The 18,449-nt window shown below is 46.7% G+C and overlaps 1 protein-coding gene across 1 annotated transcript in view; it reads left to right on the top strand.

Annotated features, from left to right (window-relative positions):
• PKD1L1 (polycystin 1 like 1, transient receptor potential channel interacting) overlaps positions 1 to 18,449 on the top strand; it is a 446,216-nt gene that overhangs the window by 406,699 nt on the left and 21,068 nt on the right. The window contains exons 64-65 of the mRNA XM_029587088.1: positions 1,362 to 1,526; positions 11,895 to 12,071. Coding sequence (XP_029442948.1) covers positions 1,362 to 1,526; positions 11,895 to 12,071 — 342 coding nt within the window. The remainder of the gene's footprint in view (positions 1 to 1,361; positions 1,527 to 11,894; positions 12,072 to 18,449) is intronic.

Raw genomic sequence — 18,449 nt, 5'->3', positions numbered from 1 at the left:
GAGAGATGACTAAAGGCAATGGGGTTTTCTGGCATTTATCTGATAAACACTTTTTTAATTTTTTTTTCTGTATTGAGCTTTTTTATCAGTGTTTATCACTTAAAACCTAAAAAAAAAAGAAGAAGCCCTAACAGGTCTTGCTGTTCTGTAACCCAGGTGCTCAAACCAGTCCTTATCGCACCGCCCCCCCAGCCCGACAGGTTTTCAGGATATTTCTAATGAATATGCATGAGATTTATTTGCATATGTGTATACAAATATTTTCTCATGCACTTTCGTTAGAGATATCCTGAAAACCCGACGGGCGGGGGGGAACGAGACTGAAGACCGGTTTGAGCACCCCCTGCTTTAACCCATTCATCTCAAGAGTTAGGATTGTATGTTGGCCTTTCTTACTACTGCATGGACTCCCTGGGCATTTAGTTCTTAGAGGTTACTTTTCAAGGTCATTTCTGTGAGTGAATCGGTGCATAATCCTCGGAAATGAGTGGATTTAAAATTGCCCGTTTGTTTGATATGCGGGTGAACTTGCGTGCTTATGTCTTGTATGCGTATCATTTTCCCCAGACGGAATGGAGGCGTTCCCGGAGAAGGAGCTGGGGAGGACTTTGGACTGCTCAAAGTTTCGGATTTTCAAAAATATGTGCACAAAGTTTCCCAAAAGACTTCTGCGCACAAATTATCGGGTGCAATGGTGTGCAGACAGATTTGGTGGGATAATCTTCCAACTGAACCTATGTACATAACTTCACTTTGGGAATTGGTGTATATTTTGGGGCAGATTTTAAAAGGCTTACGCGCGTAAATCCAGGTGGATTTACGCGCGTAGGGGGGTTACGCGTGCCGGGCCTATTTTAAAAAATGCCTGGCGACGCGCGTAAAGCCCCGGGACGCATGTAAGTCCTGGGGCTTGCAAAAAGGGGCGGGGCGGGGGTGGGGCAGGGGCATGGCCAGAGGCCTCCGAACGGCCGCTGTGCTGGGGGATCGCTCGCTGCAAGTTATGCCTGACTCTGGCAGGTGTAACTTGTGAGATAAAGGTACTTTTTTTTCCGGGCTGGGGTGGGACAGGTAGGGGAAGGTGGGGGGGGGGGGGAAACCAGCTGGTCTCCCCTAGAGCTCGGTGCGCGCAAGGTGCACTAGTGTGTGCCCCCTTGCGCGTGCCGACCCCTGATTTTATAACACGCGCGCAGCTGCATGTTATAAAATCGGGCATACATTTGTGCACGCTGGGTAGCGTGCATAAATGTAAGCCGCACGCGTACCTTTTAAAATCTGCCCCTTTATGCGCATATTTGACGACTTTCTTTTGTGGGCTGTTACAAGATTAGCCCTTTTGATGTGAACTTGTTTTGATTTTCCAGTTAAGAGGGGCGATCAATTCTTTGGCAAAAGAAGCAAAGAAATCCCTTCGAAGTAAACACCTGATAACATTTCAGGAAGTCATCGCCCACACTTGGGAGAAGGTGTTATCATTCATTGGGCGGCCAAGACCCAAATCAGTTGAGAGCAACTTGGTGCAAAGCAGTGTAAGTTATCAGAAAGTTAGAGCCCCTTAGTTCACCTTTGACCAGAAGATTTACATTTTCACTAAACAGCTAAAGATGAAACTTTATCATATAAATTCATATACAGAAGCCTATGCAATAAAACTCAGGCTAAGAATATTTTACTGTGCAGGCTAAAACTGTGTGTAATGGGAAGTGCATTACATTTCTTTGCATTTCGCTGCTTTCTTTGCTGAAAGTAGCGTCCCCAACCAGCAGACTTGTCCTCCTCTCAGACCTTCACTGCATGCAAGCACTCTCACTGGCAGCAAAACTTTGCCCCCGCCTATTTGCATTTGCTTTGTCCTGATTTTATGTGATTCTTAAATCTGGCCTTAAGAGTTCATGTATCTGATGTGAGGGCCTTGAGAAATAGAGACAATTTTGAAAGGGATTGACATGGGCATAATGTGGTTTTTTTTTTACCTTCATTAACCAAGTTTCTGAAAATTGCCTTCCATCAATGCAGCTAAAAATCCACCTATTGTCCCACAGTGCATGTCCATATAAACATAAGAATTGCTATGCTGGGTAAGACCAAGGATCTATCAAGCCCACTATCCTGTTTCCATCAGTGGCCAATCCATTTCACAAGTACCTGGCAGAATCTCAAAAAGTAGATCCCATACTGCTAATGCCCTGGGATGATAACCAGTGGCATTCCCCAAGTCTACCTGGTTAATAACAGTTTATGGACTTTCCTTCAGGAGCTTGTCTAAAACCTTTTGTAAACTCAGCTATACTAACTGCCTTTACCACATCCTCCAGCAATGAATTCCAGAGCTTAATTGTGCATTGAGTTAAAAAATATTTTTGTCAATTTGTTTTAAATGTGCTCCTTAGCAATGTAATGGAATGTCCCCTAATCATTTTGAGCCCAATATTAAAAATGGCACTTTGCCAGATGAGGGCCTCTTATATCCACTGAATATCCAGCCACTTAGCCACTTGAGTGACTTAGCCAGCTAAGTTTTTAGATGGACAAGTCAGGGGCAAGGAGTAGGCAGATCAGGGAGGAGTCGAGTTGGCCAGATACATTTAAACAGCTAACTTGATATTCAGAGTTAACCGGCTGATTCATCCATATATATATATAACTGGCTAACTTTAAGATAGTTGGGTATATTCAGCGGCACGGCAGTAGCACTGAATATATATAGCGCTAGTTAGCCGGTTATGTATAACTGGCTAACTAACGGCCGATTCAGTAAAGTCCGCGGGAGAGAGGGTGAACGCCCGCTCTCCCAGCGCGTGCACAGGCCACTCTCCTGTGCGCGCGATACAGTATTTAAATGAGGCCCGGCGGTAGAAAACGGGCAAAAGGAGGCGCTAGGGACACTAGTGCTCCCTAGCGCCTCCTTTTGGCCCGGAGCGGCGGCTGTCAGCGGGTTTGACAGCCAATGCTCAATTTTGCAGGCATCGGTTCTCGAGCCCGCTGACAGCCACGGGCTCGGAAACCGGATGCCAGCAAAATTGAGCGTCCGGTTTTCGACCCAACAGCCTTCGGCCGACTTCAATTTTTTTTTCTTTTTTTTTTACTCTTCGGGACCTCTGACTTAATATCGCCATGATATTAAGTTGGAGGGTGCACAGAAAAGCAGTTTTTACTGCTTTTCTGTGCACTTTCCTGGTGCCCGAAGAAATTAGCGCCTACCTTTGAGTAGGCGCTAATTTCTGAAAGTAAAATGTACGGCTTGGCTGCACATTTTACTTACTGAATCGCGCGGGAATACCTAATAGGGCCATCAACATGCATTTGCATGTTGAGGGCGCTATTAGGTTCGGCGTGTTGGACGCGCGTTTTCCGCCCCTTACTGAATAAGGGGTAAGGGAAAACGCGTGTCCAATGGCAGGTTAACAATGCGCTCCGTTGGAGCGCACTGTACTGTATCGGCCAGTAACAGAGCTGCGCAGTGGCTGAATATGGATCTCACTATTTTTTGAAAGAGAAAATAACTGATTTGTATTTACCCATTCCACTTCACTCAAGATTTTATAGACCTTTATAATATCTCCTTCCTCAGCTATCCCTTCTCCCCAATGAAAAGCCTTAACCTCTTTAGCCTTTCCTTAGAGGAGAGCCATTCCATTTCCAGTTATCATTTTAGTCACCCTTCTATGTATCTTTTCTAATTGTGCTATATATTTTTTGAGATGACCAAAATTGCACATAGGTGAGGTCACACCACGGAGCGAACCCTGTGAGGTGGCGTTCCTGACGATGTGTTTAGGAAAAGTATACATGTAGACAGCATTTTCATATCGTTGCGAGGATTTTTCCAATGAAAATCTACCTGCAGGAAAAACAGGTGCAAGTGACTGTACATCTTTTGTTCCTTTGTACCCATGGCAAGTTTGAAAGGGAAAGTACACACATGCATTCTCTGTGAAAATGGTGCAAAGCCTGTGGGTAAATGGTATACACAGATTTGTCTCAATCTGGCTATTTCACAAATTGCTCTCAAACAGGCCAATGCAATATCATCGCGTAAAAAGCATGCATCCAAACTGGGCACACTTTTTTTGAACATGCACACATCTGCCTCTCTTGGACACTCAGTGCAATAGACAAATGAGCTAGCAAGCTAAAAGGGACGCATAATAGATAATTTGTGTGTCACTGGTGTTCTGCATTGGGTGCCCAGGAGACGTGGCTATGCGCCCACAAATAGCCTGAACAGAGCTCCCTCCCCACCCTCAGCAGAGCTGTTCCCAATTGGTCCTTTCACTGAAAGGGGATTGGTCCTTTAACTGACATGTGACAGTGAATGGACCAGTTGGCAGTAAGTGAAGGAGTGAATAAATTAATATTAAGTGCCGGGCACTTAATATTAATTTATTCACTCCATCACTTACTGCCAGCAGGGGTTCCAGTTGGGACAGACCCTAGGGATGCTCCTTTTTGTGGTTCTCCCTATGAGGAACCACAGAAAGCAGGATATTTTTTGTTGAGCCCTTGAGCGTGACATGATTCTGCTTTCTGTGGTTCCTCCTACTCAGTATTGTGACGATACTAATAGGAGGAATTACACAAAGAAGGATTTTTTTGTTTTTTTCAGTGTGTTCTTGAGTGCGGCATGCTTTAATGCCAGCTCCCAGGCAGGCGTTAAATTTGCCACGTTGAAATGGGCACCTTGGCCGCCAGGCAATTTTTGGCATTGTGGGGTAATAGCTAATAGCTTCATCTACATGGCATTTGCATGTGATGAGCATGCGCTCGATTGGACTCGTGTTTTGAATGCACTAAACCCTTTATTTCACTGGGGATTATTTTAGCTGTTATGCCTGTCGGTCGCACATGGCTGCGACCACGAGTACTCACAGCTTGTTCTGCATTCCTACCCTCCCCGGGTCTCCTTGCTGCACGGGCCTGTCTGCATCGCCGCGTTCTGCAGGCCTCCTTGCGGAGGCATGGATGCTATTACTCCGGCTCTGATGTCGGGTCCTCCTAGGTGCACGAGCGCGTCACAAGTCCCGCATTTAAAGCCACTTCAGCGGGAACCTCGGGGGCGTCCCCTGTTGATGATGTCATCTGACTCCGGTATTTAAACTCCTGCTTCGCCCCCAGCAAACCGACTTGGCAACAAATTCCGTATGAGTCCTACGCCTGCCTTGTTCCGGAGACGCTGTTCCTGCCTGCATTACGGATCCTGTCTGGCACCTGCTCCTCTGGGGTCAGTGTGCGCTCTACGGGGTCCTGTTCCCTGGCCTACCCCGCTCCTTGGGCTGGCCCCATGCCTCTTGGGTTTCATCTGGCTTCCTGCTCTACCTTGGCTTTCCTTGCGAACTACTGCAGCGACTTGTGAGTTCTCAGCTGGCCTTCCCCGCTCCTTGGGGTTGCGCCGTATCATTCAAAGACTGTTCGCGCCTCCCCACTCCTTGGGCCACGCTCACCTACTCCAAGACCACTCTGAGCTTCCCCGCTCCTCGGGGCTTGCTCCTTGAGATTCTACAATAGACAGCTGTCCTGCTCCACGGGCCTGCTTCTCACTCAGCCAGCTACCCTGCGATCTCCAGGTACCTGTCTACGTGAGCTACTGGACTTGGGCTCGGGCTCCCCGCCCCTGGAGCTTTGCCTACACTCTCCCTCAATGCCTACTACGCTGTGGCTCCGCCCCTCGGGGCTGTACCATCGGAGAATATCCTGCTTGGCTGTTTGGGCGCCCATCATCCCGTGATCTACCTGGCACCCTCTCTTCAATATCTCCAAGTACCATCTACAGCAGGGGTGGGCAATTCCAGTCCTCGAGGGCCACAAACCTGTCGAGGTATTAGGATATCCTAATGAATATGCATGATATAGATTTGCATACAACTGAGGCAGAGTGCATGCAAATCTCTCTCATGCATATTCATTAGGGATATCCTGAAAACCAGACTGGTTTGAGGCTCTCGAGGACCAGAACTGCCCACCCCTGATCTACAGTCTGCTACCCTACGGGGGTCATCTCCTGGTCTCTGGGGCTCTCCCCTCGACTGTGCACAGAGCTTCCCTATACTCCAACACCTTGCCTCCTGACGGTGCGGACCTGTGGGGCTCCTCCCTACAGGCTGTATCAACTCGCACCTCGGGCCAAGGGTCCACATACACACTAATCATAGCAGATTGCCAAGTCATGGGCCCGGCAGAGGTTTCGGCTCTGCATGCCACTTCTGGTCTGGCACAATGGATCAATGAACAGCAGAAGTTCTTGTAGTCACTGGCCGCTGCCATAGACAATCGGGCTCTCGTTTAGATTCTTCAGTGACTACCTCAGCTACATCTATCAAGCTCAGAGCCTCTACCTCTTCACCGGCTCCTCGGCTGACCGTTCCACTGCCGGCACCACCACGCTACTCAGGAAACCCAGTCATGTGTCGAGGCTTCCTGAACCAATGCAATATGTATTTCTGATTGCAACCTGCATACTTCCCTGATGTGGTCACCAAGAACATGTACATCTTGGCTCTTTTAGAAGGCAAAGCCCTAGCCTGGGCATCACCTCTTTGGGAGCAAGCAAACCCCATCCTTTGGGACCTCACAGGGTTCTTGGCCCTGTTTTGGTCCGTCTTCGAAGACCCCAGCCGGCGTGCCGTCTCTGGGTCAACTCTCCTTCACTTTCAGCAGGCTCTCGTCCTTTAACGGACTACATCATTGAATTTCGAAAACGTGAGTCAGAGTTACAGTGGAACTCCAACTGTCTGCGCTCTATCTTTCTGGAGGGCTTCTGTCCATGCATCAAGGATGAATTGGCTGCTCGCGAATTGCCTACTTCCTTGGACTCTCTCATTGACCTCACAGGGCGCATCGACCGTCGGCTACAAGAACGCCTTCTTGAATCCAGAGCTTTCCAGAAACCGACTACTGGGCCATCTCGAGTTCAACGTTCGCCCTCTCCTAAACCCATTGCTTCGCCTAATCCTTCTGAGTTAGAACCCATGGAAATGGGTAGGAGTAGATTCTCTCCTAAGGAACGTTGTCGCTGACAGCAGTCCGACCTTTGCTTGTATTGTGGTCAACCTGGGCATGCCATCACCTCTTGCCCAATCTGTCTGGGAAACTGTCAGTCCTAGGACCTGCGGGAGGACTTCTCCTAGGCCTGACCTCGCCATTTCTCTCTCTTGTTATTTTGTTACAATGTAAACCGGCATGATGTTCCGACGAATGTCGGTATATAAAATCAACAAATAAATAAAATAATAAATCTCCTCCACTGACGGTTCCTGTTTCCATCTAGATGAACAACCAGGAATTCCACATTTTAGCCCTGGTGGACTCCGGGGCTGGAGGGAACTTTATCTTGAAGCAACTCAGCAAGCATCTGCAGATTCCCACCATTCACTCTCCGGTTCCTCTGCTACTGTCTTCTATTCATGGGGAACCTCTGCCTGGTGGGTCACTCACACCACTGCTCCCATCCAATTACACAACAGAACCTTGCATAAGGAATCCATTTTGTTCCATATCTTAGACAAGGCCAACACCCGGTTGTTTTGGGGCTGCCCTGGCTTCAGAAGCACACTCCACGGTTTGACTGGACTACCCTACAGCTCTCCCATTGGGGTCCTGACTGTCACTAGAACTGCCTGGAATCCATCACACCATTGCTTTGTATGATGACCGTACCCTCTCTGCCTGGCCTTTCAGCGCCATATGCATCCTTCTCTGACATTTTCTCCAAAAATGAGCTGCCACCTTACCACTTCATCGCTCGTATGATTGTGCGATTACCTTGAAGTCCAATACTGAGCCTCCAAGGGGCAGGACTTATCCTCTTTCACTGACAGAGACCCAAGCCATGTCAGAGTATATTCAGGAAAATCTGGCTAAAGGGTTTATCTGGCCCTCCAAGTCACCAGTAGGGGCAGGATTTTTTTTCGTGGGAAAGAAAGATGGCTCCCTGCGCCCCTGCATCCACTACCGAGGCTTAAATGGAATAACTGTTAAGGATTGCTACCCTTTGCCTCTTAAATCGGAGCTCTTTGACAGACTTCAAGGGGCCAAGGTTATTTCAAAGTTGGATCTCCGTGGGGCCTGTAATCTGATCCACATATGAGAGGGCGATGAGTGAAAATCCGCTTTTAACACCCGCGACGGCCACTTCAAGTATTTGGTGATGCTGTTTGGCCTGTGCAATGCACCTGCGGTGTTTCAAAATTTAATGAATGACATTTTCAGAGATATGCTATACCAATGAGTTATCATATACCTCGATGACATTTTAGTCTTCTCTCAAGATCTCCAGAGTCATCACCAAGACGATTCTCGAGTTCTTCAACACTTGAGAAGTGCTCGTTCGAACAGGAGTCTGTGTCTTTCCTGGGTTACATGGTATCCAGTCAGGGGTTTAGGATGGACCCCCAGAAGCTCAAAAGCATCAGAGATTGGCCTCAGCCTATGGGTCTCAAGGCCCTCCAGAGATTTCTTGGCTTCGCCAATTACTACCGCTCTTTTATTCACCATTTTTCTACTTGACAGCACCACTCACCGCCATGACCCATAAGGGCATCAATCCATCTCAGTGGTCACTGGAGGCCATGACTGCTTTTCAGGATCTCAAGTCAGCGTTCCTGAAAGAACCTTGTCTCTGACACCCGGACCCCACACGTCCGTTCGTGGTCAAAGTTGACACCTCTGACGTCGGAGTTGGTGCTGTGTTGAGCCAGTTCTCCCCCACTCACACACTCCATCCCTGTTCTTTTTTTTTCCCAGATGCTTCACACCTGGGGAGCGAAACTACGGCATCGGGGATAAAGAACTGTTGGCCATTAAATTGGCCTTTGAAGAATGGTGCCCCTGGCTTGAAGGGGCACAACATCAGATTACAGTATATACAGACCATAAGAATTTCCAGTGTCTACACCAGGCTCAGTGCCTCAACAGCTGCCAGGCCCATTGGTCCCTCTTCTTTACAAGGTTCAACCTTATCCTACGCTACCGCCCTGGGGATAAGAATGGCCATGCCGACGCCCTCTCTTGATCATTCATCACTGAGGATCTGCCAGACTTTCGTCGTCATATCATTGACCCTGCAAGGGTTCTCCTTTTAGCCACCTTTCCAGTGCCTCCGGGTAAGACCGTGGTTCAGCGTCCACTGCAACCCAAGGTTTTACAATGGTCCCATGATTCATTGAGCTCTGGACGTCCAGGTCAATCCAGGACTCTCTCCACTCTGCAATGCTACTATTGGTGGCCCTCCATGCGCAAGGATACGCAAGCGTATGTGGAGTCCTGCTCCACGTGTGCGCAGCATAAGCCTCTGGCAGGGAAATCTGGGACTTTTACAACCGCTCCCCGTGCCCAGTGAACCCTGGACCAATATCGCCACAGATTTTATTGTGGATTTGCCGGTCTCCAATGGAAATAACACCATATGGGTTACCATCGATTATTTCTCTAAGATGGCATATTTTGTGGCTCTACCGGGTCTCCCTATGGCACCTCAGCTGGCTAAGCTGTTTTTGAAGTACGTGTTTCGGCTCCATGGTCTCCCCAAACACATTCTTTCGGACCATGGGGTCCAGTTTACTGCGCACTTTTGGAAGGCCCTTTGTAAAAAGTTTGATATTGCCTTAGATTTTACCTCGGCCTACCACCCTCAAACCCTTAAGCAATTCCTCCGAGCATATGTAAGCTTGTGGCAAAACGACTGATCCAGCCTTCTGCCCTAGGCAGAGTTCACCCTGAATTCTCATGTCTCCATCTCCATGGGGTCATCACCCTTCAAGCTGGTCTACGGACATCAACCCTTGCCTCCACTACCACTTCCACTGTCTGTCGCCTCCCCAGCAGCACAGGCAACTGCCCAAGAGTTACATCAACTGTGGCAAAATATGCAACAGCTGCTGGAGAAAGCCGCTCAGAGATCTAAAAAGGCTTTTGATGCCCATCACTATGCTGCACCCGAGTTTCAACCTGGAGATAAAGTATGGCTCAACACCAAGTTCATTCGCCTTAAGCTGCCCTCTGCTCGTTTTGCTCCTAAATTCATTGGACCATTTCCAGTAGTACATTGTCTGGGGCCTGTTACCTATCAGTTGCAACTGCCATCATCACTTAAAATACACAATGCCTTTCACGTGTCTCTACTCAAGCCTCTGATCTTCTCTGAATTCTCCAAGGGGTTCCCAGACCCTGTTCCAGTGTCTTTGGAGACTGATCTCACATACCAAGTCCCCTAATCCCTATTATGCCCCCCTCTTTACCTGTTACCTGTTTCAATGTAAATCGCCCTGCGAGGCGTTAGTTTTATTTCCTTGTAAACCGGGGTGATATGTATATTATACAGGAACCCCGGTATATAAAAACCAAAAATAAATAAATAAATAAATAAATAAATGAAGTCTTGGATATCCAGAAGCATGGACGTAGATGGGAATACCTCCTGTCATGGGAGGGGTTTGGTCCTGAGGAGAACAGCTGGGAACCCTTGGCTAACATCCTTGACAAGGATCTAATTCGGCAGTTCCATGCCGACCACCTCACAAACCCAAACCCCCGGGGAGGGGTCTTGGGGGGGGGGGAATTGTTATGCCTGTCTGTCGCAGATGGCTGCTACCGTGAGTACTCACAGCTTGTTCTGTATTCCTACCCTCCCTGGGTCTCCTTGCTGCAAGGGCCTGTCTGCATTGCCGTGTTCCGTGGGCCTCCTTGGACGCCATTACTTCCGGCTCCAATGTCGGGTCCTTCTAGGTGCGTGCATCACAAGTCCCACCTTCAAAGCCACTTCGGCAGGAACCTCGGGGGCATCCCCTGTTGATGATGTCATCAGACTCTGGTATTTAAACTCCTGCTTTGCCCCCAGCAAACCGACTTGGCAACAGGTCCGTATGAGTCCTACGCCTGCCTTGTTCTGGAGACGCTACTCCTGCCTGCATCACGGACCCTGTCTGGCACCCGCTCCTCAGGGGTCAGTGTGTACTCTACGGGGACCTGTTCCCTGGCCTACCCCGCTCCTCAGGCTGGCCCCATGCCTCTTGGGTTTCATCTGGCTTCCTGCTCTACCTTGGCTCTCCTTGGGAACTACTGCAGTGACTTGTGAGTTCTCTGCCAGCCTTCCCCACTCCTCGGGATTGCGCCGTATCATTGAAAGACTGTTCGCGCCTCCCCACTCCTCGGGCCGCGCTCACCTACTCCAAGACCACCCTGAGCTTCCCCGCTCCTCGAGGCTTGCTCCTTGTGATTCTACAATTGACAGCTATCCTGCTGCACAGGCCTGCTTCTCTATTACTCAGCCAGCTACCCTGCGATCTCCAGGTACCTGTCTACGTGAGCTACTGGACTTAGGCTCGGGCTCCCCGCCCCAGGTGCTTCACCTACACTCTCCCTCTATGCCCACTATGCTGTGGCTCCACCGTTCAGGGCTGCACCATCAGAGAATATCCTGCTTGGCTGTTCGGGCGACCATCATCCCGGATTCTGCCTGGCGCCCTCTCTCTTCAGTCTCTCCAAGTGTCTGATACCCTACAGGGGTCATGTCCTGGTCTCTGGGTCTCTCCCCTTGACTGTGCACAGAGCTTCCCTATACTCCAACACCTTGCCTCCTGACGGTGCGGAGCTGTGGGGCTCCTCCCCACAGGCTGTATCAACTCGCACCTCGGGCCAAGGGTGCACATACACACCAAGCATAACATTAGCGTGTTCAATAGAGTGTGACCTGATGCACTAGTCTGAGTGCATATTGCATCGGCCTGAAAGTAACATATTCATCTCTGCTCTGAGCAGCAATCACAAAATAATGCAGTTTATCAGTATTAAAAAGCATACATTTTATTCTCACTGAAACTGGGATTTCAGAGTTATGTAAATGGGAATACTTATGACACATTATGATCATTCCATTTTCACATGCTATTTTCTTTTAATGTTAGAATTTCTACCTGGATGAGTTTGAAAATCTGATGGATGAGCTTCTGTTTCGACTTAACGCCTTCTCAGACAGCCTTCACCACTCGCTTCCAACAAAAAACCGCCACTACACAGAGGAGGAGGAGGAGGAAAACACATTGGTGCCTGGATCTGACTTCTGCTGCAGTGAAGGGTCTGAGGTAGGTGCCCCATCTCATAGGCACTAAGTCATTTACAAAGACTGGGTTAAATGCACTCAAAATAAAGCACCTGGGGGTTAAACAGAGGTAAATATCCAGAGGTTTGCATTCAAAGACTTTGTTTGAGTAACTTTTCAAATAACCCAGACAAAAAAAGAAATATGAAAAATCCCTCTCTTCCCCCCCCCCCGCCCATGTCCCAGCTAAATTTTGTTTGGGTATATCTTTATACTTGCGCAAAATTCAGCTGGATAAAAAGAGGCGGTGATGGGGGCATTCCGGGAGCAGGGCTTATGTTTATCCGATGAACCCTGACATTTAGTGCAATCCAGCTACAGTTAGCTGGGTAAGTCTAGATGAAAAAACTCACTGACTTGGGTAAATCTACCCATCTAACTGTGGCCGGGCATAATCAGTGCAACACTTGCCCGAGTGTGTCCCACTGAAGATCTGTGTAAAGTCCTGCTGAATATGGACCTCTCAGGTTTTGCAGAAAATCAACTGTTGTGAAAGGGAAGTTTGCCAGCTATTTGATAGAGACAAAATTATATATTGTAGATGGCATGAAACCATGCATTTGGCCTGCACATAAGGAAGGCCACCATAGCTGCTTGGCTAATGCCCTCAGCTCTGCCCATGGACCTCTCCATAGTCACCCAAACTGGACATACACCATTTCTTCTTCTCTGAGAGCCCTCAGATCCAATGGTCAGGAGTAATTCCATTGCAGACAGCTGCTGCCACCTTACAGTTCCCATTCATTTCAATGGTGGGGGAGGGGGGTCCTCGTCATCTTTCAAAACTTGTTTCAAAAAGATTTAAGACCTCAGCATATCCCTCGGTTATTATTTTTTGTTATTCTATAAAAAGATGACGTTTCTTGATTTTCCTCATGATCCATTTGTAAATTGCTCTGCATGCCCTGTGAGCATCTTTATCATGGTCTTTCTGTTTGGTGCTTTCATTGTCATGTGAAGATCACACCATCACATGTTCCTCCATCCTCATTCGTGTGTCAAAGCACAACGTTCAGTCACTGAATGATATCTGACTGAAGGACCATCCTGACAAATGAACATAAACAGTCATAAAAAAAAATCATCAAGCAAACACTGGGTCTTTCATTCTGTTTATCATGTTTAGCCATTTTTAATGCTCTTAACTGGATATTTCACATCTGCTGACATATCTACCATCCATCTTTGAAGATGTTTCTCAATATGCCCACATCTGATCAAGAAAGAACAAGCAAGCTCCCAGGAATATATACTCTTAATAGAACACTGAGAAATGTAGGCAGAACAAGAAAAAACATTCCTGCAACATTCTAGTTCTCAACAATTATTACAGATTGATGCACAACAAAAGCCAGGAGGATGCATGTTAAGGAGGCAATGAATCTTTTGACAAGAAGTAGAAAAAAGGAAGACTAGGGAGTTAAAGAGACCAGAGGAGGTGAGGTGTAAGGGGAAGTATTAGACCTATAGATCTTGGGGGCCTGCTTTTCCTTCAACTCAAACCTCCTAAACCTTTGTCAGAAACACTGACTCTTGGGGATGTCTGAACAGCAGGTTGGGACCTAGACAGCAGCTTTGGACCAAAAAGAAGGGAAGAAGTACAAGAGGAGACTTCAGACCTGACCACTGCCTGATGAGTCTCTAGCATGATCTCTACAAAGCTGGAATTGTCGTCACCTACAACTCTTCCTCCTAACCCTGATGAATCCGACTTCCTAAAAGACCTGGCTAGATGATTCAATAGAACAACTCCACTAGTGACTGAATGTATTCTCCAGAATGACACGGTGACTTCTCTCCTACAGGAATTTTTCTCCCTACAAATTTACTCAGGAGACACAGCGAGAGAATTTGAACTGAACAGTGAGAAAACTTGTTATCTGAAATTTAGTTTCTGTTTAATATCTTGTCAGCCATTTCTAACCTTTACTTTCACCATTGAACAGCAGGATGAAATCAGCAGTAACACCTGGGTGATGTCATCCAATGGCACCAACACAAACCCAGCTCTCAAAAATGTTTCTAAGCATGTGCTGGAGCTCTTGCATGCACTTTTTGCTTCATGAGCTCCTCGGTCCTTTTTTTGTTTGAGCTGCTGCACAGTTGGGTTCCCAGTCTCTCTTTAATTTTTTGTCATTTTTTGCTGATCATATTTTTTTCACAAAGTTCTTCTTCATATCAATGCCTTGACAGCACTTCAGACTGAACTTTTAAGTTCTATCCAGATTTTTCCATAGAGAATTTGAAAGTGAAGAAACACTCTGTCAGTGGATCCAAGATGTATGGCTGTGGACTCTGTATGTCCATCACAAACACTCACACTGTCTGTTACCGCTGCCTGGGCCAGATCATGATGCCGCAAATTATCCCTTTGCAGCTGGATTTGTGTATTTGGCAAAATAACTGTATATTGCAAAATTTGCATTTTATTACCACAAAAGGAAATGTCCTTATTCTCATGATACTTAGGAAAAACTAGATCCCTGTCTTTTTCTAAACAGAAAGACACAACTAAAGTAGCCCTTGAAGGTATTATTTATATTGAATCTTATAAATAGGTCAAAATATCAGGACTTGTTTGGCACAGAAGATATTTTAACAATCATCCTGGAAAGGACCAGAAAGGTCCGGATACTTCTGGAAAGAACGTCTTTCAGGGGTTAATATTTAGTGCATGGATTATAACTCACCAACTCTTCATGGTGTAATACATGCGTGAATGTGTGTAAAAGATCAAGCTTCTGGTGGATGAAGAACCATAGTCAACCAGGCTTTCAACAGGCCCTGGCAGACATGGAGGACCATGGTAAACAATTGATTCATGCAGCCTATGAAGCCTTTGACAATGCAGCCAGGTCGTCGGCTATGTCTGTTGGAGCCAGGAGGCTCGCCTGGCTCCAGGCAAGTGGTCTTCAAGAGAATATTCGTGATTGCCTGGCAGATGTTAAGTGCATGGGAGAGAACCTCTTTTGGGACAAGGTGCAAGGGATGGTGGCACTGATCAAGGAGCACCAGTCCACTTACAAATGTCCATAGTGACTGGTAACCAGCCTGCCATCTCCAGGCATTCTTGTTTCTCTTATAAGCATCCCTTCAATCTAAGAAGGCCATTTTGTATTTTCTAGCAGCACTGGGCTCCTCCTCCAGCTTCACAGCTTCACCCTAGTGGCCAACAGAGAGAAAGGTGGCAACCTAAAGCACAACTACAGATTCAGCGCAAGCCTGGGCTGAGTTTTTGATATCTTTGGTATACACATCATCTACCTTCCTGACCCCTCTGTTGGCATTATCCAGGTATGGGAACACACAGATTTAGCTGTGCCACTATGATTGCTAGGCACTTCATGAACACCCTTGGGGTAACCAAAGGCCAAACAGGAGAATCATGTATTGAATGTTTACACCCTCAACAGAGGGAAAGGTGGCAACCTAAAGCACAATGAGTGGCCTGCCACAATTTGGCATTATCCAGGTATGGGAACTCCTTCTTACCAAAGTGGAACTGCATCACAAAGGACAAGTGGCTCCTGCAAATTGTGGGGTATGGCTATGACTTGTGCTTCGCATGCCCTCCTCCAATCTGATGGACATCAATCTCCATGTCTGAGCCCCACCCAGTTGACTCAGCCTCCAGTGGAAATAACACTTCTCCAATAGTGTCCCTCCTTAGGAGTATAGCATAGGGTTCTACTCCTGATACTTCTTAATTCCCAAGAAATCAGGTGGGTTAAGGCCATCCTGGATCTAAGGAATTGAACAAGTTGTTGATTTGGGAGAGGTTCAAAATGAATTCACTCCAAACAATTCTGCCTTTCATTTGGCTAAAAGACTGGATATGTGCTTTGGACCTGAAGGATACTTATGTGCATATTCCTTTTTACCCTAGCCAACAGAGATTCTTCAGGTTTGTGATTGAGGGTGTAAATTATCAATACATGATTCTCCTGTTTGGCCTGTTGGTCACCCCGAGGGTGTTCATGAAGTGCCTAGCAATCATAGTGGCACAGCTAAATCTGTGTGTTCCCATACCTGGATAATGCCAAATTGTGGCAGGCCACTCATCAGCAGGTGTTATAGTATCCCTCTATATAACAATTCAACTTTAGGTTGGTTCTTGTCCTTCTGGGTCACATGGCAGCAGTGGTTCACATAGTGCCTCCAACCTGCCTTCTCATGCACGGCCTTCAATGGGCCTTCAAGGATCAGTGAGATAAATTGTTTGACCACTGTCTCATCAGCTTTTCCTGCACCCAGGATATGGTAGTCCCTGCAATAGTGGATGGACCCAGAGATTCTTGCCCTAGGAATTCAGATGAGAGTCCCAGCACATCATGTTGAGAACAGATCATACAAGGTCAAGATAAATAACAAAGAGTCCCATACCATCGAATCCAAGAGGGGGGTACCACAAGGATCATCCCTCTCCCCAACTCTTTTCAACATTTATCTGCTCCCGCTCTGTCAACTTCTCACTAACCTTAAGCTAAGACATTACCTATACGCGGATGATATTCAAATCCTCATCCCTATAGAAGATTCCCTACACAAAGCTATATCATACTGGAATAAATGTCTGTCAACTATCAACAATCTACTCACCAGCCTCAACTTGGTTCTAAACAAAAACAAAACTGAAATCCTCATTATAGCACCGGAAAACTATACCCCCTCCTCACATTCTAACACTAACCAACATCCGGACACTGCAGGGCTCTCCACCACGCAACAAGTTAGAGACCTGGGAGTCATCATAGACAGCAGACTCAGTCTCAACAAATTCGTCAACAACACAACAAAAGAATGTTTCTTCAAACTTCAAACATTAAAGAAACTCAAACCACTCCTCCTATACAGAGACTTCCGCATGGTTTTACAAGCCATCATTCTCACTAAGCTGGATTACTGTAACTCTCTCCTCCTAGGCCTACCAGCATGCACCATCAAACCACTTCAGATGGTCCTGAACGCCTCTGCAAGAATTTTATCAAATTATCAAATGCCAAAAAAAGAGATCATATCACCCCAATCCTCCACCATCTCCACTGGCTTCCGATTAAATTCAGGATCCAGTTCAAGTCTTTAATGATGATACATAAGGCCTTACACAACATCGCACCTCTCAACCTAACATTTCAAATTCAACTTCACACATCCGTGAAACCAACCAGAACAGACTAATCACACAACCGGCGAAATCCGTTCTGAGAAAACGTGCATTATCCACAGCGGGCCCTTCACTTTGGAACTCACTCCCTCCAGACCTTCGTCTGGAACCATGCCACTCTACATTTAAAAAGAATCTTAAGACTTGGCTGTTCAAACAAGCTTTCCCCTAGAGCCAAGAACATGAAGAAAAGTAACCTACTTCGATTAATTTGTGCAATGTAAAAAACTTGTTTACTTTATTTTGTTCAATGTAAAAACTCCTGTTTTATTCTTATTCTGTTCTATGTAAACCTCTAAATGTAGCGACAGTTACTGTTCCTTGTGAACCGGGGTGATATGTATATTATACAGGAACCTCCGGTATATAAATCATTTAAATAAATAAATAAATAAATGTTGCAGTCCACCAAAGCTTCCCCAGAGGTTGTGATCAGATAAAGAAATCTATCTTCAGATCAACATTCTGGAGCTACAAGCCATGTGGTATGCATTAAGGGGCCTTCTTGCTCATGCTCTCTGGCAAAAGAATCTTGATCCAGACAGACAATAAGGTGGCCATGTTTTACATAAACAAGCAAGATGGCATGGGTTCATACTCTCTCTCTGAAAGGAGGTTCTGAGCATTTGGTTGTGGGCCTATCATCACAGTTCCTATCTTCAGGTGGCTTATCTCCCAGTAGTCCAAAATATTCTGGTGGACTGCAGCCTCATGAGTAGTCCATAGACCATTCAGTCACAGGCGATCTGCTGCTATGATGGAGGACTCCAGTGAGCAACCTATTTGTCAAAAGACAACTAAAAATTCAGATAGTTCTGTTCTATGAGATCAGGCAGATGCAAATCAGTTCCCAATGCTTTCATGCATCAGTCTACTTTATGAATACTCTCCAGTTCTTGTTATTGCCAGGACCATCCAGAAGGCCTTTCAGGACAGGGTGGTAATCATTCTTATAGCCCCGGCTTGGCCTTGTTAGATGTGGTATCCTTACTTCCTCCTTCTGGTGATTCAGCTCCCAATCCAGTTTGGGGTATCTGACTCTCATTACTCAGGAGGATGGAAAACACTTTCACCCGAATCTTCCATCATTGCCCCTCATGGTGTGATGTTGAGCACAAGGTGCTTCCCTGTTTAATATATTTTCCAAGCTACTGTTATAATGTAAACCAATGTGATGTACACACTAACACCGGTATA

The sequence above is a fragment of the Rhinatrema bivittatum genome, chromosome 2 (genome assembly GCF_901001135.1).
Source record: "Rhinatrema bivittatum chromosome 2, aRhiBiv1.1, whole genome shotgun sequence".
NCBI lineage: Eukaryota > Metazoa > Chordata > Amphibia > Gymnophiona > Rhinatrematidae > Rhinatrema > Rhinatrema bivittatum.
Note: the sequence above shows the minus strand (reverse complement) of the source record. Positions and strands in the feature narration are given on the sequence as shown.